The sequence below is a fragment of the Myotis yumanensis genome, unplaced genomic scaffold (genome assembly GCF_028538775.1).
Source record: "Myotis yumanensis isolate MYYU_CA2020_CCGP unplaced genomic scaffold, mMyoYum1.0.hap1 SCAF_3, whole genome shotgun sequence".
In the NCBI taxonomy this organism is placed as follows: domain Eukaryota; kingdom Metazoa; phylum Chordata; class Mammalia; order Chiroptera; family Vespertilionidae; genus Myotis; species Myotis yumanensis.
In genome coordinates this window covers 47,018,358-47,039,033 of record NW_027223754.1, presented here as the reverse complement: position 1 = coordinate 47,039,033, position 20,676 = coordinate 47,018,358, and the positions used below count along the sequence as shown (strand labels likewise).

Here is a 20,676-nt window from a genome sequence, read left to right as displayed (position 1 = left end):
GGGTTTAAAAAAAATAGTATGTGTGCAATCAGTCTTTGTTAGTTGATTAGATTTACTGAGCCATCAATAATTCTCTGTTGTGTCTGTGATTTTTTACCCTTGTAAGACAAGTTGTTTTAGAGATTTCAAGTTAATAAATTGGTCCAGGTCATCTCTAAAAATTCTTTCAATGCTAATACTCTATAATGATCAAATTTATCAAAAAGAGATCTTGGTAAGAAAAAAGAAGCTTTAGAAAAATCTGGGGATATATTAGCCTTATAGTAACGTAGACAGGATTATAGTAGAATAAAATTCTATAGATAAAATTGTGTATATTTAATAATAAAAATCTGATAAGTTAATAAGTAGCCTTTGGTGTTACTGGATGTAACTCAGTAGGTTCCTTGGTGTGCCATGGAGTGACCCAGGAGAGCCCGTAGTTAATAGTATGAGTTCTGGATTCTAATGTGTGGGTTTAGTTCCTGGTTCCACTACCTAACAACTCTGTTGGCCTTGGGCAAGTCACTTCACCTCTCTGTGCCTGTTTGCTCATTTGTAAAATGATAATAGCATCTAATTTATAGGGTTGTTATAAAGATTAAATGAATGAATTAGTATCCATGAGAAGCACTTAGACTATTGTCTGGCACCTAAGCACTGTGACTTCCTCATGGCTGTCTTTTCTTCTCTTAAATATAGCTGACTTTCAAGCATTCTTTCCACACTTGGTGTCTAGAGAAGAAGAAATTCATGGGGAATCTTCCCCCCCGCCCCATACATATATAAAGCTTTGCTTGAATTTAAAAGCAGCTATTTTTTTTCACTTCTCATTTATTAAGAGAGCTTCTCAAAAAAAATCTAGTATTTATGGAATTGATGTCAAAAGCCAAATGAGTGCTATTTCACTGAAGTATCTCAGCCATTGCCCTGGAATGGTTTTAAAGCAAGCAATCTACTGCTGAAAGTACTGCCTTGATATCAAATGGTCATTAAAAGTCCCATGACACTTAACTAAGACTTAAAATTATTCCTCTCTACCTCTTGGCAAGGGTTCAAATTTGAGATTAAATTCCCTTTGAGTGGTTAAGGCATTTATAGTACCCCTCTGCCTGATGCTTTTAAGAAGTTTTGTTTTACTGGAGGACTTCTGTCTTCAGGTACCTGTAGATGCAGACATTCTTGTCACTCACAGGCTTAGTATTGAGGTAATCACATTTAGAAAATGCATATGATATAGCAATTCCTCTTCTGAGTATTTATCCAAAGAATATAAAAACATTCATTTGAAAAAATATATAGATATTTTTATAAAATAGAAAAAATACATATCTTACAAAAATATAAAATAATTCATTGTTGCGTTATTTATAATACCAAGATATAGAAACATCCTAAGTGTCCATCAACAATGAATGGATAAAGAAGATGTGGTACATACTAGTACACACACACACACACACACACCACAAATGGAATACTACTTAGCTATCAAAAGGAAAAAGTTACCATTTGTGAAAACATGGATGGACCTTGAAGGTATTATGTTAAGTGAACTAAGTCAGAGGGAAATGGACAAAAACCACATGACTTCTCTCATATGGAATATAAAACAACAACAAAAAACCCAAATGAGCAAAAATAAAAACAAATTCATAAATATAAACAACAGATTGCTGGTTACCAGAGAGGAAGTGGGGTGAGGGGAGGGCAAAATGTGTAAAGGAGGTCCAATGTATGGTTAAGGGTGCAAACTAGACTTTTGGTAGTGAGCATGCTACAGTGCATACAGATACCAAATTATAATGCTATATATCTGAAACACATGTGTTATTAACCAATGTTACCACAATCAAAAAGAAGAAGGGTTAAAAAAAGAAAAGAAAAGAAAATGTATCTGGCCCTTTGCTTATGGTTTCTAATGCATTCCTTTCGTAAATTGAGAAAATTCCTTTGTCATTGAAAAATTACTTTCAGTCTTCATTTTTCTATCTTCCTTGTGAGAAAGTCTCCTGACCACTCTTACCTTAGTAAATCTTTGAGAAGTGTGTTAAAGAAATTCCAGAAGTGGGCCCTTAATATTGAAATACAAAGTATGATGCTGACCCAGCTAACGTGGCTCAGTGGTTGAGCACGACCTATGAACTAGGAGATCATGGTTGATTCCCCTTCAGGGCACATGCCCGGGTTGCGGGCTGGATCCCCAGTAGGGGGCATGCAGGAGGCAGCCAACCAATGATACTCATCATTGATATTTCTAACTCTCTCTCCCTCTCCCTTCCTCTCTGAGATAAATAAAAACATATATAAAAATATGATGTTAAATGAATAAACGACTTTACTGTGATAAGAATGTGATAAGATTTGAATGTAATTTTTATGACTTCTAAATTCAGAAAATCATAATGTTACAGAAAAATGTTTCAAAGCAGACCAGAAAGCGATGAAAAAAGTAACTTCTCAAGTACACTCTTAAAACCTGTAAAGTGCTATTAAGCCTCTCATTTGGGATATTTAACTGTAAACCGTTCTTGCCTTTTATATGATGCCGAGATACCTTTTCATGCAATTTGAATACAAAGTCCTATGTACAGAGGACCCAGATTTATAGGGAAATATTTCATCTTCGCTCTAGGTGGTGCTTCTCCTGTCTTGTGTTCTCTGAACCTCTTCATACATTCGCTCTTTCTTTCCTCAGACTGTCCCCGCGATTGGCTGGCAGAGCGAGGACTGGGTTGGGTTTCATTTATTTGTTTCTTTGCTCCAGGCAGCGTCGCTCTCCAGCCTCTGCTGCGTGGAGCCCCGCATTAGAGCAGCAGGGCTCGTGCGGCTCCGGGCAGGGCGCCGGGGGCGGGGCCTGGCGGGGCCTGGCGGGGCGGGGCCTGGCCGCGGGGCGGGGCCTGGCCGCGGAGCGCCGCGGGCTGGCGCGTCCCAGGTTGGCGGTTTCCAGCGGAGCCGGTGGCGACCGCAGCGGTGGCCAGATCCGGACGCCCGCGGGCTCCGTGCGGCTCCAGCTCCATTTCTCGCCCGCGCAGCGCCAGCTCGCCCCCGCCGGAGAGGGAGACGCGGCGGCGCTTTGCCCGAGAACTCTGGTGTCTCCGCCTCGGGCTCCTCCGGAGAAAGCTAAGTGCTCGCAGGTGCAGCCCGTGTCCCGAGCGGTCCCGGAACGCACGCCGCCGAACAGCACCTCTAGGGAGCCTGGACCTCCGAGCCTTTTCTAGAGCCTTTTTTCTAGAGCGTTCAGCGCCGGGCGCGCGGGGGAGTGGGATCCACGGTGGGAAAGGGGTGATCAGGACACCGACGATGGGCAGACCGACCTGGCGTGTGGGCTGCTGCTGTCTCCTCCTTCTGGCTCTTGCTGTATTTGCCCGAAGCGACGGCGGGCAGAGCTGCGAGGAAGTTCGGAAACTTTTCCAGTGGCGCCTGGTGGGAGCGGTCAAGGGGCTGCCAGATTCGCCAAGGCCAGGTAAGGCGACGCTGGCGGCGCCGCGCAGTGCGCCTGGGCGCGGGCCGGGGCGTCCTGAGCGCCGGCAGGCACTGCGCCCAGCCTCCTGGGGTGGCCCTTGGTGGGAAGATGACCTTTCTGGCCCTTCGGCCGCTCAAGGTGAATCCGGGGAGGCCTCTGGGGGAAGCTCGCGGTGACCATCCGGAGCGCCGCCGCGCAGGTCCGGGTCTCCTGGACCATGGGAATAGCGGCGGCCAATGCGTGCTGTGGGCATTTGCTTCCGCCAGGTCTTCCTCAGTCTCGGCTGATGTGTGGGAACAGGCCAGTAAAGCTGACAGCTGTTCCGGGTGGGAATTTCACCGGTGCCCCGCCGGGGCCCCCGTGTGTGCTTTCTCTTTGGGTGGAAGGAGTTGGGTTGGTCGCTCCAAGTTTGATACTAAAAAGGCGAACCTGCGTTACTCTTCTTTGCTGGAGAGCGGGGCACTGACGGGACAGCCCATCTCCTCTGTAATTAGCACTGGGATCCGGTACACCCACCCGCACTGGCGTCCGAGCCCCGGCACCAAACCCTCTGCCTGGAACCGAGCTGGCCAGTATTGTCTCTCGGAATCACCTGGTAGTTTCAACTCCTGAAAGGTGTGATGGCAACAGGCGAACGAACTGAACGTATTGGGGAGCCACTGAGCAGGGATGAGATGCACCAAAGATTGAAGGGGAGAGAGTACAGAAAGCGTGGCCAGTGTAGATTCTGCTCCCTGTATGCGCCTTTTATGTGCTCCATTGCCCCCTGCTCCCTGCCCCTACCGCGCAAATTCCCTTCCGCTGGCGCGGAATCTCCAGGTTAGGGTAGGTTTGGAAGAATAGGTCTTAATTATCAAACGCAATAGCAGGTGTCTGTAGCTGAGATCGTCCTGGAACAAGGTACCCTGACTATGAAGCCAACACAGACCGAGTACTATGAGCATACAGTATTGGTTAACAAAGAACTTGTGCAGGATGCTTGAGTCTAAAATCCGTTCTCCGCGTGAGTTTTTAGGATGAGGAGACTTGCTGTGAGCGCCACGGAGTAGCTGTTCTGCTTGATTGCTTTGCTGGTCATGAACTCAGTTCTGGAGTCATCCTACAAGGACAATCTAGGCATTTGGGAACGCTGAATCCATTTTAGTTTATGTGACCAGTCTTTTAAGCAAACACCAATATTTATTTGACTATCTGTTCCGTACTAGGTGCTTTTTCTGTGCTATTTGAAACAACATAGTTGAAATTCTCAGTTTAGGGCAATTCTGTGCAATAGGACCCCCTTTAAATCTGCTTTCTTATTTCAGTGCATTCTTTTCATTAAAAAATAAACCTCACTTATCGGTAGCTAATAAAACCTTACTTACCAGGGTGTGTGTGCTGGGGAGGAGGACGCTGTGAGGGCATTGAGCTGTGAAATCCCTACCTGCATTATTAGATTTTGCCTCCCATTTACCATAATTTTGGCTGATATGTTCAGTGAATGTTGACAGCTCCCTAGTAAGGCCTTGATTTCACCCAGCTTTCATATCTGGTACCCACTGGATGCAACACATGGGTAGAAGGTGTTACATTTCTAGGACCTTGTGTGTGTTTCATCTCATCTGAAGAGGAACTTTACAGCGTATCATGGCCTTTTACCAGCATGTAAGGAGAAACTGAAGCTCTGCCCTGCAGAGAAGGAAATGCTTGTACTTATTTGGGTTTGATACACATCACACACACACACACACACACACACACACACACACACACGCCGCGTGCCAGGATGGCAATCACCTTTTTTTTTCTGAGACATTCCGGATTGTTTTCCCATTGCGAGTACCTTTATTGATCTGTGGCTTACGATGATGGAGGAATTATAGTAGCACCTCCTAATGGGGCTGTGCAGGGTTGCACTCTGAGGGACGCGAGTGGTGCTGGTGGGAAGAAGTGCTAACTTCCTTTGATATTTGCAATAAGAAAAAGTCACACAAGAGAATTATTCTGAATTAGAATCACCCAGTAAAAGGCACTCACATATGAATTTGATATAATTCTGTACTTTTCTTGTCTCTGTATTGTTGTTCAAATTTTATTTTAATAGTTAAATGAAATATTGAGCTGTTTCTTTTAAGATTGATATTTCTCTTATTCCCAGTAAAAAAAATTAATTTCCAAATTGAGTAAACCGCACATACAACATGTGACCTAAATGCTTTTCTTAATTTTATATGTTCTTCAACATTTAGCTTAAGTATAGTAGTTGGCTATCTTGTTTTCTAAAATTATCCTCAATCTCAAGAGAGAGCATAGTTAATATACAAGTAGTCATTTCCACATTAAAGCTCAAATATTAACATTCTCTGTAACAAATGTATTTATTTAGCACACAGGCTTTCATCGACAAAAGCAAATACACTTACATTTCGTATTTGTTTTCCTTAAAAGTTTATTTTTAAGTGCTTTCTTGCATTTCTTGTTCACAAAAGGTTCATTTCTGAGCTATCTAGCCAAAATGCTTTTAAAAAATAATATAAGCTGGTAGAACAACTTTTTTATTTTAATTTAAATTTTTCCATCACCATCTATCCTCTCTATGCCCTCTTCCACCTCCCCACCACACTGTTGTTCATGTCCATGAGTTCTCTCTCTCTTTTTTCTTCTTTTTGGCTCAATCCCTCCACCACCCCCAATTCACCCCTCCCACCTGCTCTCTATCCATGAGGCTGTCTCTATTTTGCTTGGTAATTCAGTTTGTTTGTTAAATTCTACATTGACTGAAATCTTATGGTACTTGTCTTTCGCAACAGTTTCTTCCCACATTTGTGACTTTTAATCTTCTGTAAACTACTTTACCAGTTTGAAATTATTAAGGTGGTGAGAAGGGCCATTTCAGCTGTTTCTCAGATTCCTTTCACCTTTGTTCTCTACTCTGCTCCAATTCTTTTAGTCCTATTGAGCTCCTAAGGATGTTTGGATGAGAAATGTAAAAAAGGAGAGAAGGTGTAAATGTGATTAGAATTACAGATTTTCCTGTGTTCTGATTTTATTTCCTAAGTAGTAGTCAAGGTGCCCGTTGCTCTTGTTTATTTTATTTAGAAAAGTACTGTTAGAGAAAGTGTCTGTTAAAGGTCCTTTTATTTTTATGTTATTTATTGGGGAAGAGGGATAATGCTTTCCCATTGAAATTCTCTTCACACGTGCATTGTTCACACATGTATTATTTTCTTTTTAAAAGAAGATAATTCAGAAAGGAGAGGCTTATAAAAAGTCCAAGACTACATGCAGTTAATTTATATACCAACTGGTTTTTAAAATGTGCATGTTCGTTGATACAAAGAGTAGTTTGTGAAAGACAACTTTTTCTTGGTAGCTTTTGGCCATAAATGAGATAATAAAAATAAACTTGATGTGGCAGAATGAAATCATGATACTATAGGACACTTTAAGTAGAGCTCTAGCATTTTAATTTTTTAACTGCTTTCATTGTAATCAAATCTTATAATCTCTTCAAGGACAGTGTCATCTCATTTTTACACTCAAGAGAATCTATCTGCTAACTGTGGAGTTTGGACTTATAGATGTTTGGATTTCAAAACTTGGTTCTGCCACTGGAAGCTCGGTGACCTAGGTTAACCAGTCATCTTCTTTGAACCTCTGTTTCCTCATCTGTAAAATGGGAACATTAATAGTTCGGAAAGGGTTGCTGCATATGTGATATGAAATAATGGGTGTATGTAAAATAGCACAAATCCAGGCATATAGTAAGTGCTCAAAAATGCGTTGTTGTCATTAGAGTTTTTATTTAGTGTCTTGATTTTAACTGGACTTGGCCTTTAAGGGTGAAATTTTAGTTTTAGATCTCTATATATCAGAAGATGTATTTATAACATCCTAGTGTTTTTTTTTTTTTAATTCACAAATGATTGTCTTTAAAGTTGGGAAATATGTTTCTATCTGAAATGGCATTTATTAGGTTATGGTGACTATTTTGTTTCTTTTCGTGAACTAATGGAAACTCTAAGAAGGAAATGAGGCTACACCGCTGCTAGTGGCAGCACCCAAAGCTACTGCCTCTGACATCACCACCATTCTGCTGTCTGTATTCAGGGAGGTGAAGTAGTATGAATAGAAGGCTTAGGGAGTCACAGAATGAGGTGGCTGGTGGCCATAGTCATTCTTTGACAGTAATCTCAAATTCTGTTTCTCAAGAACTAACCCCTTTGGTTGATGGAAAAGCATAATTATGGTGATTGAATTTTCAAAGCCATGAAAGGGACCCATGGTCTGACATTTGGAAAGATCATTGTCGGGATTGCCTCTGTTGAAATCCATCAGCCAAGAATCACCAGAAACAAACCTATTGTTAAATAAATTAGGTTCATTTTGCTTTCTGCAGCAAGGAGGATTGCACACCTCAGGAACTGTGGGTGTCTTGGTAAGAGGTGATTGAGAGGGGCGTTTATGGGAATTGGGCTGTGCCAGGTGATCACAAGGAGGGTTTAATAAGTAGGACAGTTCAGGAACTGGGCAGCTTTGTAATTCATGTGTTAGGAAGATTAAGGTGTAAATAGTTATCGTGAATGAAAAGCAGTAGTCACTCTTGTTGGTGGATATAGTGGGTTGTTTAGTCATTTTGGGGGTTTGTAGAGTCTCCTTGTGGCTCTCTTGCTGCACCACAGATCTCAAGGGGCTTTGACTGATCATTGTTTTCTGATTCTGTGCATGATGCCTGTGTTGAATTGTACACATTAAGGCCTCCTTCCGGTGTCAGGGAAGTTTGTCACTTTCTCCTCTAGACAATCCAGTGTGAGCTTTGATGTCTAAGAGAATCATGGGTTTCGTTTTTAAACAGGCCTTTTAGTAAAACTTAATGATGGGGAGTAAAACTTAAAGTGGGTATAATGTTCTACTTTTGGGCCATGGAGTATGACTGTCCGTTAGGAGCTTGAGCTCTACTAATCACACCCTATTCTTTCATTGTTTATTAATAAATGTAAATGTTGTGTGTGTTCTCCCTCCATCCCATAATTTACTAGTAAGTTCCTTTTTGTCAATGCATTGTATATTTGTATAACTGGTGTCAGGAGGGGTGCAATTTGGGGAACTTATAAGTAGCATTTCATGATTTTTCTACTCCCCTGTGAACCCCATTTCCAGCTTGTCTAGATTTTCTGAAATATGAATTTTTGTTTTCTCTATATGTGTGTATATAATTTGCTTTCCACATTTGATATGAACACCTCCTATGTCTATAACATTTATTATTATTATTATTATTAACTAGTATAAGAAAAAAGTAACATTCCAACAACCAGATGCATCTCCTAAACAGGCACAATTTATAAATTCACTTTGTTTTAATGGAGTCATGAGAAACTTCAGTCATATGCTTTGCTGGAATAGATTGTGAATATGGTATCTGATCTACCCAGTTAAGTAACAATAACAATTTCATGGAAAGTAGCCATTTCCCACATCTGTCTTTCTTTTATAAAAGCCTGACCTTCAACTCGAAGAGATGACAGCACCAATTGTGCCCTCAGTTCTTCTCCTTTACAGCCTTAGGTATTTCAGATTTCACTAATGATACTGCTGAAATCATTCTAAAATGATTAGTCATTCTATGAATCACACTAAATAGGACAGTTTTTGATTAGCCATATCAGGTTCACATATGGCTGTTTTGTAAGTGGAATGTATAATGTACTTTTAGAGAAAGAAAATGAGATTTTGTGCTTTTGTGGTTTTATGAAAGAATACACATTCTCCTTAAAATTTAAAGCACTGAAAAGCATAAAATAAAATAACTACCACCCAGAAATAACCACCGATAACCCTTTGCATTCATCTTTCAATACTCTTATTAATGCTCTGCTAAGCACATAAATATTCTGTGAAGGTATATAGAACCACTTTATTATTCTTTGTAACTAATTATGAACCTACCAGTATTTCCCATGACATTAAACATCCTTCTAGGCATGTATTTTTCAGTGATAGTATAGTATTTCACTGAATCACTGCACCATAAATTGAATTCTCCCTTGTTGTTGGAATATGGGTTTCCAATATTTACTACCGTGATGTCATAGGACTAAGGACATGAAAGGTAAATGTGCTAAACTCTTACACTGCTTTCGGCTTTGCCCATGACATACATTCATTTTACATTAAGATTTTTCAATATCAGCACCATTAACGTATGGGCTGAATAATTCTTTGTTGTGCGGGGCTTGGTGGTGGGTGGGCGGAGAGCTGTCCTGTGCATCGTAGAATGTTTAGAAGCTTCCATGACCTTCACCCACTAGATACCAGTAGCAATATCCTCCTTCCCCCAGTTGTGAAAACCAAAACGTCAGATATTGCCAAATGTCCCATGGGAGGCAAAATCAAACTAATTGAGAACCACTGTCATAAGCTGGCCAACCTGTGGCTCCTTCACACACACACACGCACACGCACACACGCACACACACACGCGCGCACACACATGCACACGCACACACACACGTACACACACGCACACACATGCACACACGCACACACACTCACACGCACACACGCACACACACGCGCACGCACACACACACACTCACACACACACACACGCACACACACTCACACACATTATATAGCTGGCTGGTTTGCAGACTTTAGGACTTAGCTTAAATGCCAGCTCTTCTAAGAGGCCTTTCTTGAGGTTCACTGAACTGTGTTTCCCAGTTACCAAGGTGACATATTTTCTTTCTTTTTACTGTTGATTGTTCATCACTAGATTGTGTGCATAATGAGAATAGAGAACATGTCTACTGGGGCAGTTTCACAAGCATGTAACCTGTGCAGTCACACAAGGTCCCCCACTCAGAAGAAGCCCCTGCTTGGTTTAATATTCTTCTCTTGCCATCTTGAAGTTTGAACAAAGGGTCCTGCATTTTCCTTTTGCACTGGGCCTTGCAAATCAGGTAGCCTGTCCTGTTGTGTACCTGGTTCCCTGTAGAATATCTGGTGCCCAGCACAGTGTCTGACATGGAATAAAAGTTGAAATATTTGTTGACATCAACCCGTGGGTATTGAACCTGCACAATTCTGCTATCTAAATACAATGACACTTTTAAATGTTTCATAGTGTTATGTAAATGAGTTAGAGCTTGGCCCCTATGCATTTTACTTGTGCACAGCAGGTTGGAGTCATGAGCCCAAAGACCACCAGTGCCATACTCAAATGTTTACACACCCCATTGCTTTAAATATGCTCAAGTAAGCACATTTGCAGTCATTTAGAGCTTGCTTGCATTGCATCCCACAAAACCACACCCAGCTTCTGCTAGTTAGAGGTGAACCGAACTCTGGGGCTGTCCTTCAAAGCTCTCTGATTCAGAGACTTTCCATCTTGCTGCTGAGCTGATATCACCAAGGCACGTGAGCCCCCTCTCCAGCTCCCCTCTCCTCTGGGGGTTCCCTTACCTTTTCCCTCTTCTGGGTAGTAGTCCTGCTTCTGCTATCTCCTGTCAAAGTACTGTCCAAATAAAGCTCTTCGCGACTGCCATCTTGAGGCACTGTGTTTTTCTTTATCAGCCCGCAAATCCTGGAACTCACCACACACAGTCATTACTTAGTTATTTCTAATACAGTGATGGCGAACCTTTTGAGCTCGGCGTGTCAGCATTTTGAAAAACCTTAACTTAACTCTGGTGCCGTGTCACATATAGAAATTTTTTGATATTTGCAACCATAGTAAAACAAAGATTTATATTTTTGATATTTATTTTATATATTTAAATGCCATTTAATAAAGAAAAATCAACCAAAAAATGAGTTCGAGTGTCACCTCTGACACGCGTGTCAGGTTCGCCATCACTGTTCTAATATAAGGTAGGGACTCAAAGCAGCAATACTGATTTTAAAAATATCTCTTTCCCTTTACTAGACTTTAGGCTACTTGAGAGCAGGATCTGTGATGTATCTTTTTGTTCTGTGATTAGGACAACATTAATACATAAATTTTGATTTGTAGAGTTAATCTTATATGTACAGTTACCTAATAGGCTCAGTTTCTTCTGCTTAATTATGTTTTCTATGCTTAATCTTAATAGAATGAGAAATGTAGAATTTGAAGTTTTTAAAAATATATTTTGTTCTGGGCTCACTAAATTGTTTTTATGGAGTTAATGTTTTCTTATGTAACTCTACCACACATTCGATAAAGTGACCCAACCCTTTTTAAGTTTAAATGTAAAGGAATTTTTATCTATATTATCTAATATGTTTGAAATGGACTAAATGAATTAATTGCCAAACAAATGTCTGGAAGAAAAGTTTCCTGAACTCTGTTCTGCAAGGCAAGGAAGATTATTCAACATTTAAAATACTAGATTTATTGGCACAGTTTTAAAAACATTATCTTTATTGTTGAAAGTATTACAGATGTCCCCCATTCCCCCATTGACCCTCTCTACACCCCTCCCCCAGGCCTTCACCACATTATTGTCTGTGTCCATGGGTTATGCATATGTGCATAAAAGTTATTTGGTTAACCTCTTCCTGGCCCTCCCCCACTTCCCTCTGAGATTTGTCAGTCTGTTCCATGCTTCTATGTTGTTCATCAGTTTATTTTGTTCATTAGATTCTACATATGAGTGAGATCATGTGATACTTGTCTTTCTCTGACTGGCTTATTTTGCTTAGTATAACACTCTCCAGATCCCTCCATGCTGTCTCAAAGGGTAAGAGATTCTTCTTTTATACAGCTGCATAATATTCCATTGTGTAAATGTGCCACATCTTTTTTATCCACTCGTCTACTGATGGGCACTTGAGCTGTTTGCAGATCTTAGCTATTGTAAATAGCACTGCTATGAATACAGGGGTGCATATATTCTTTCTGATTGGTGTTTTGGGATTCTTAGGATATATTCCTAGGAGTGGGATCACTAGGTCAAATTGGCAGTTCCATATTTAATTTTTTGGGAAAATTCCATACTGTTCTCCACAGTGGCTGTACCAGTCTGCATTCCCACGCAGTGTACTAGGGTTCCTTTTTCTCTACATCCTCTCCAGCACTTGTTATTTATTGACTTGTTGATGGTAGCCATTCTGGCAGGTGTGAGGTCATACTCCATTGTCATTTTGATTTGCATCTCTCTGATGATTCGTGACTTTGAGCATTTTTTCATAATACCAGATATCAAATTATACTACAAAGCCATTATAATCAAAACAGCCTGGTACTGGCACAAGAATAGTCATATAGATTAATGGAACAGAACAGAGAACACAGAAATCAACCTAAACCATTACACTCAATTAATATTTGACAAAGGAGACAAGAGCATACAATGGAGTAAAGACAGTCTCTTCACTAAATGGTGTTGGGAATATTATTGGGAGAATGGAGAAAAATAAGGGTGACCAAATATAATTTACATTTGGCTCTGGATTGGTTGGTTTGTGTTTTATGTGAATATTTTTTTTTGCAAAGTGTTTTTTTCCATGAGGAAATTAATAGTAAGGACCTCAAAAATGATTTATTTATTTTCCATCACTTGCCCTTGTTTGGAGCAATGCACACATCACTTATATGTATAATTATTCCTCAGCTGGGAATATTGTTTATTAAAGGATACTGATCCAGACTCCATATGGACCAAGTAGCAAGACTACAACCTTTCATAATAAGCAAACAAATAATTGCTGCCAAATTGGAAAACATGATATTTGAAAGCAGGAATAATCTGTCTCTAAATTATTTCCAACAATTCCAATTTTAGAAATACCAAGTGTTTAGGACCTCTCTTCAATAATATCTTAGAAAAAAAAACCCCACATCTTTTTTTTCTGTATGAAGTGTGGTTGGTTATTTATTTGGGATAGCTTATAGAGGCATTAAGAAATTTTACCTAAGTAGAAGGATTACCTATGTCAGTTCCTATGAGACATGCATATTTTGATATGGTTCAGGTATTAACTTAAATATGTTTCAAATACAGTCATATTCAATAGTTACTATTTCCTATTTCATAATTTAAATTGTTTATTACTCTTATTAGGATAATGGGTTCGAATTACTAGTTTTCCTCTCCTGTGCTGTAACCAAATTTATTTAGGTTTTATAATTCCATATGGCAATATAATTTAATGATCTTTGCGGATATCTTCTTAGAGCTCATAGTCCTTTGCTTTTTCTTGTTTTACAGTTTCAAGGGACATTAGTTCATAATTCCTTCAATATTGATTTTGAGAGAGGGTAAGAACTGGGAAGGGTGTTGGATAAAAAGCCTTCATAGATCAAAGGAATGTAAAAATTACTCCTGGATGTCCTTGTTCTATCTACATATGTTTTCTTTAAATAGAAGATTGTCAATATTAAATTACCAGTTCAGATTTACTTGCTTTTTGAACAATTCTCTTATTTAGTAAGGTTATACTAAGTTACATTTGGTTCATTTTCTTTTGATCATTGTAAATGTCTGTGTTTAATGAGCCAAAACTGAAGTAGGTCAATAAAATGAAGAGATGAACAGTCTATTCTCACCAGAGTTGGGATACATTTTACTTTGAAAAAAAAAGTAGTTTTTAAAAAAGGTTTTTTGATAAACTTAAAAGGTAAAAGTAAGTAAGAATAACATTGAAACTGTCAAAAAGCTGAGGAATCCATGAGTTCTTCAGGGTACTATTTGTCAGGCGAAGACATATAGATATGTGTTTGTCTATACATATAAGTTCAAAGCTTTAGTTACAAAACAAAACTAAATTTTACTTTTATAAGTTCAGAGGCACAAGTAAGCTTTAGGCTAATAAATTTGTAGGAAATATCTTACTTACAAAATAAGAAAAAAAATAGCAGGTATGACAAAGCATTGAAATATCATGGGATAAAAAATGGGTAAAGCAGATATTTCAACTTATAATTTGTCTTATATTATGGTCACACATTTTAGTGAATAATAATGAACTTATAATTTTGAAATAGCTTAGTCTTGACTCTATCACTTATTAGCCATGTGACCTTTAGCAAACAGCTCACTCTCTCAGAAAATATTTTTCTTTCTTCACAGACATAGTGTTATAGGCTTGTTCCTTTTCCCTTTCAGTGGTTTTTGAGGATCACATGGTGTGGTGATAGAGATTTGTAAACAGTAATATTTTCTACAAAAGTTACAACATTAATTTTATATAAATCTATCACAAATGGTCTCAGATATATTAAAAAAATTTAGGCTCAGTCAGGGAGCAAAGAAATCATAGAAGAGCCCTGGCTGTTGTGTGTCAGTGGCTTAGGCATCATCCTGTGCACCAAAAAGGCTGCCAGATGGATTCCTGGTCAGGACCCATGCCTGGGTGGCAGGCTCTATTCCCTATAGGAGGTCTGCAGGAGGCAGCCAATCGATGTATTGCTCTCACACTGATGTTTCTCTCTCTCCCTCTCCCTTCTTCTTTCTTTCTAATAAAAAAATACCTTTAAACATAATATAGAAGAAATTCTTTTTTAATCTAATAAAGTAATAAACTGTTAAATATTTTTCTCCCGTAACTCACCCTCAAAGTACTAATCCTTTACCCTTGGAAACACAGTGTTTTAATTCTTTAGTTAATAAACAATTTATTATTTATAGTTTAATTCTTTGGTAAAATAAAGTTTGTTTATTCATATTATGTAGTTTAAAACTAAAGGCCGGTCTTTTGCAAAATACTGTTATTTAAATTAACTCAGTTAAGATTAAGCAGAAGGTACTTTGCCTGGAAATATGCTGAGTAAATATGAGCAGGGAGAGGCTCTGCGATGGAGTTAATTCTCTAGTGTGTTTTATCACGTTCTTGCATGTCACTGCACTGACAGGTTTTTGTGTGTTGCTTGTATTGAGGGTAAGAACTTTTCTCCCAGATGAAGGGCACAAAGGTGGAATGTGCTGCCAAGTCTCTGTTTGCCGCTTCAGAGAGACTCTCCACTGTGCTCTGTTCTTAGGCTATATCAATGGGCATTCTCGCCTTTAGTAGTTGAGGGAGAGCAATGGCTGGAGAGGAGATTGGGCAAGTGGAGTGTGGTGGTTCCCATCTCACCTGGTGAAGTCACTGCAGGCTGCTTATGTATGTTACTTTAAGCACACAGCTCCTGTCAAGTGACTTCACAATTCTCTCTGGATTCTGGCCACTACTTTCTCCTCCTGGCCCCTAAGAGGTAGTAGGGCGTACTACAGTATTGCTTCTAGTTTTCCTATACCCTACCATATGAAAGTAGCAATTTATTTCCTTCCAGGGTGCTATGTGACAAAACTTTATATAATTTAAATATTTAAGTCCACAGATTTTAGAGATAATTTTTTTTGTAATTACAATATATAGAAACATAAATCTGTTCTAGAGTTCATTCATAAATATTTTTAGAAGTTCTAATCAGTGATGATTTCTCTACTCACCTTTGGTTGCCTTGTGATCATGTTTTGATAATTAGTTGTTTCTCTCCGTCCCTTTCCCCTCCCATCCCCTTTATGAAGAACAATGGTGGTAGGTAACTCTTTAGGTTCCAGTTGGAAGTATGACTAAATCGATAATATGCCATAGTAGCACAGTTGTTTTATCCACACCCACTCCACGAATTCAACCGATCAACAAATTCTCTAGATTCTGTTTCACAAATGTCCCTGTAATTTCCCTACCCACTACCATCACCACCACCATGCTTTAATCTAGTGCATTTTCATGGCTGGATTACTAAATCAGCCTGCATCTACTCTTGGTCCTTTCCTTGTCAGTCTATTTGCCAATTAACTCCCAATTGAGTTCCCAGTAGAATTCAGATCTTATCTTTATTTCTTGTGTTAAATCCTTTAATGATTTTCCATTGCCTTTCTTAAAAAAAAAAAGAACATGATTATTTGAATACATAACTTCTGTATAATAAATAAACAAAGTAAACGTAATAGTGAAATAAATGGGGAAAACATACCCTATGGCATTTTATCTGTAATGAACAACAACCAAAATGTTAGCATTCTTAATCACAAATGAGCTGTTATAAATTGGTAGCGAAGACACTAATATTCTAAGGGAAATGAAAGAAGAGCATAAAGAGGAAATTTACATCATATAAATGACTAATAAGGATATGTGAGGATGATTGAGCTTAACATTAACAAGGGAAAAACAATTTCATAGGAATATCACACTGTGAAACATTAAAAGTACTGATATCTAATGTTCCTGTGATGGTAGGAAATAGAGTGCTCATTTAAACATAGTAAAAGAAAAGACTGATGAAGATTTTCTCTACATTCAGTGGGAATTCTGCAGTTATAACAGGATTAATTTAAATTGTGTGCACCCTTTGCCTAGCAACTCCAATTTATAGGAAAATATTTAAGCAAAGTAATTGGGTAGATTTAAACATATATACATATTCATTGCACAGAAAATTTGTAGCTATGTAAATGTATATTAAATGATAAATTATGGATAATTGTGTGTTTAAACTAAGAGAGGTAAATCTACATCACTAAAGAACATGTGACTTACCGTATGTTGAGAGGAAAAAGCAAATTATGGGCTGACTAGAAAGGAACCTTCTTGAGTATTAATTTATGTATGAACATACCCCAAAACAAAGTACACAAAATCCAATTAATAGTGGGTAGCCAGCTGGGAAAACCAAGATGGTGGCATAGGTAAACGCTGGTATTTGCCACCTCCCACAACCACATCAAAATTACAACTAAAATACAGGACGACGATCAGAACTGTATGAAATCTGTCTGAATGGAAGTTCTACAACTAGAGACTTCTTTACTTAGAGAAATAAAGAAGAAAGTACATTGAGACTAGTAGGAGGGGGGGAGGCACTGAACGAGCTGGTCTGACACCTATGTGTGCTTTTTTTTTTTAAAACCAGGAGGGATATCTCCACTGTGGAGGCCTCCTGTGAGAAGCAAAGGTTCCCAGCCCCACTCCAGACCCCAAGACCAGGGTTCCAGTGCTGGGAAGAAAAGTCCCTGTAACTTCTGGCTGTAGAAAAACCAGCAGAGACTGTAACAGAGTGACACAGAGGCTGCTGGAGACCCAGGCAGTTCCTCTTAAAGGGCTGGCTCAGGAACTTACTCTGTCCTGCTCCCTCTGGGCTCCAGTGCTGAGAGGCAGCATTGGGGAAACCAGGGACATACAGGGAGGAACTGGATTGTTTGGCATTAGGGCAGGAACTTGGGGGTGGCTTTCTCCCAGATATGGGTGCTCATAGGGGTCATTGTTCCTGTGCTTGGACATCTCCTGTTGCAGAGCTGACTGGCAGCCATATCTGAATTTCTATCAGTGTGGCTCACACTGTGCACTCCATCCTGATGATTTCCTGTACCACTTAAGCTGTTTGTAGCGGCTTTTCCATATGAATGGCCTGTCTTGGCACAGGCTTCAGACTTTCCTAAAATCTCTCATACAGGCAGCAGCTGGCATCAGCATGCCCCATGCCTATCAATAAGAGGCCCAAGACCTGGCACTAGCAGCAGCCTGTCTTGCTTCACAGCTTAGCCTAGCCTTGGCACTTTCAAGCCCAATATAAGTAGCAGCCATCTGCAGATAGCTCTGTGGCTCCTGCAAGTGGCCCTTGGCAGTGGCTGACTTTTCACTTACTAGGAGACCTCAGAGCCAGTGCACCCGGTGGACAGCTTTAGAACATACCAGATTACAACTCTATACATCCACACGCAAGTGACACACTCAAGGGGCAGACTCGGATAGCAACAAAGCCCCACTGAAGCAAGTCCTGCTCCATAGGCGTGTCTCCTGCATAGCAGCTCTTCCAGTGTAGTAGCTTTTGGTCCTCACAGCCAGTTGGCCTGGAGGTCAACTCCTTACAGTGATGCCAACAGTAATCAAGGCTTAACTACAACAAGACTGCACACATTCCACACAGGGGCAGGCCTAGAGTGCTCAGCTCAGGTGACTGGGGAGGCTGAGCCACTGGGCCCTACAGGACACCTGCTGCACAAGGCCACTCTACCTATTCCAGGAGACACAGCAGTTCTACCTAATATATAGAAACAAACACTTTGCAACCAAAATGTGGAGGCAAAGAAACATGTCACAAATGAAAGAAAAGAAGAAATCTCTAAATGAAATGGAAGCAAACAAACTACTGGATAGAGAGTTCAAAACAGTAGTTATAAGATTGCTCAATGATCATAATGAGAGCTTCAAGGGACTTAGTGAAACTTTCAAGGATCTTTTTTTTCCCCCCTAAGAACTTATTTATTTATTTATTTTTACTTTCAAGGATCTTAGTGAGAATTTCAAAGACATCAAAAAGGACCAGTCAGAAATAAGCATACACTAATTGAAATAAAGAATAATTTACAAGGATTCAATGATAGAGTAGATGATCCTGAGAATTAAAGAATTGATTTGGAATATGAGGAAACAAAAAACAACCAACCAGAAGAGCAAAAAGAAAAATGGCCCCCAAAATATGAAGATAGTGTAAGGAGTTTCTGGGACAACTTCAAGTGTGCCAACATTCACATTATGGGGCGTCAGAAAGAGAAGAGAAAAAGCAAGATATTGAAAACCTATTTGAAGAAACAATGACAGAAACTTCCTCCACCTGGTGAAAGACATGGACAAGTCCAGGAAGTGCATTGGTCCTCACAGCCAATTGGCCTGGAGGTCAACACGCCTATGGAGCAGGACTTGCTTCAGTGGGGCTTTGTTGCTATCCGAGTCTGCCCCTTGAGTGTGTCACTTGCGTGTGGATGTATAGAGTTGTAATCTGGTATGTTCTTTGGGTTCCAACAAGAGGAACCCAAAGAATCCCACACCAAGACACATCATAATTTTTTTTTTTTTGAGTTTTATTTTTCATTAATATTTTTTTTATTTTTTATTTTTCGCTTAAAGTATTACAAAGGGTATTACATAAGTGTCCTTTTTTCCCCCCCGCCCTTGACAAACCCCTACCCTCCCTTACCCCCCAGTGTCTTATGTCCATTAGTTATGCTTATATGCATGCATACAAGTCCTTCGGTTGATCTCTTACTCCCCTCCCTCCTGCCCCCCAACTCTCTCTGGCCTTCCCACTGCAGTTTGACAATCAGTTTGAGGCAGCTCTGCCTCTGTATCTATTATTGTTCAAAAGTTTGTAATGGTCTTTATTATCCATGAATGAGTGAGATCATGTGGTATTTTTCCTTCATTGACTGGCTTGTTTCACTTAGCATAATGCTCTCCAGTTCCATCCATGATGTTGCAAATGGTAGGAGTTCCTTCTTTTTAACAGCAGCATAGTATTCCATCGTGTAGATGTACCACAGTTTTCTAATCCATTCATCTACTGATGGGCACTTAGGCTGTTTCCAGATCTTAGCTATGGTGAATTGTGCTGCTATGAACATCTGGTTACATATATCCTTTCTGATAGGTGTTTCTGGTTTCTTAGGATATATTCCTAGTAGTGGGATCACAGGGTCAAATGGGAGTTCCATTTCCAATTTTTTGAGGAACCTCCATACTGCCTTCCATAGTGGCTGCACCAGTCTGCATTCCCACCAGCAGTGCACAAGTGTTCCTTTTTCTCCACATCCTCTCCAGCACTTGTCGTTTGTTGATTTGTTGATGATGGCCATTCTGACAGGTGTGAGATGGTACCTCATTGTTGTTTTGATTTGCATCTCTCGGATGATTAGTGACTTTGAGCATGTTTTCATATGTCTCTTGGCTTTCTGAATGTCCTCTTTTGAAAGGTGTCTATTTAGATCCTTTGCCCATTTTTTGATTGGATTGTTTATCTTCTTTTTGTTAAGTTGTATGAGTTCCCTATAAATTTTGGAGATTAAGCCCTTATCAGATATGACGTTGGCAAATATGTTTTCCCACACAGTGGGTTTTCTTGTTGTTTTGTTGATGGTTTCTTTTGCTGTGCAGAAGCTTTTTATTTTGATGTAGTCCCATTTGTTCAGTTTCTCTTTAGTTTCAACTGCCCTAGGAGCTGTATCAGTGAAGAAATTGTTTTGGCATAAGTCTGAGATTTTGTTGCCTTTGTATTCTTCTAGAATTTTTATGGTTTCCTGTCGTACATTTAAGTCCTTTATCCATTTTGAGTTTATTCTTGTGTATGGTGTAAGTTGGTGGTCTAGTTTCATTTTCTTGCATATATCTGTCCAATTTTCCCAACACCATTTATTGAAGAGACTATCTTGGCTCCATTGTATGTTCATCCCTCCTTTGTCAAAAATTAATTGAGCATATTGGTTCGGGCTAATTTCTGTACTCTC

The 20,676-nt window shown here is 39.7% G+C and overlaps 1 protein-coding gene across 4 annotated transcripts in view; it reads left to right on the top strand.

Annotated features, from left to right (window-relative positions):
- The first annotated feature begins 2,997 nt into the window (after nucleotides 1-2,997).
- Nucleotides 2,998-20,676, top strand: part of GPC5 (glypican 5) — a 1,289,857-nt gene continuing 1,272,178 nt past the window's right edge. The window contains exon 1 of one of the 4 annotated variants that reach the window (XM_070408838.1): nucleotides 2,998-3,445. In XM_070408838.1, coding sequence (XP_070264939.1) covers nucleotides 3,283-3,445 — 163 coding nt within the window. In that variant the 5' untranslated portion in view covers nucleotides 2,998-3,282. The remainder of the gene's footprint in view (nucleotides 3,446-20,676) is intronic. The other 3 variants (XM_070408840.1, XM_070408837.1, XM_070408839.1) reach the window with 3 other exon arrangements.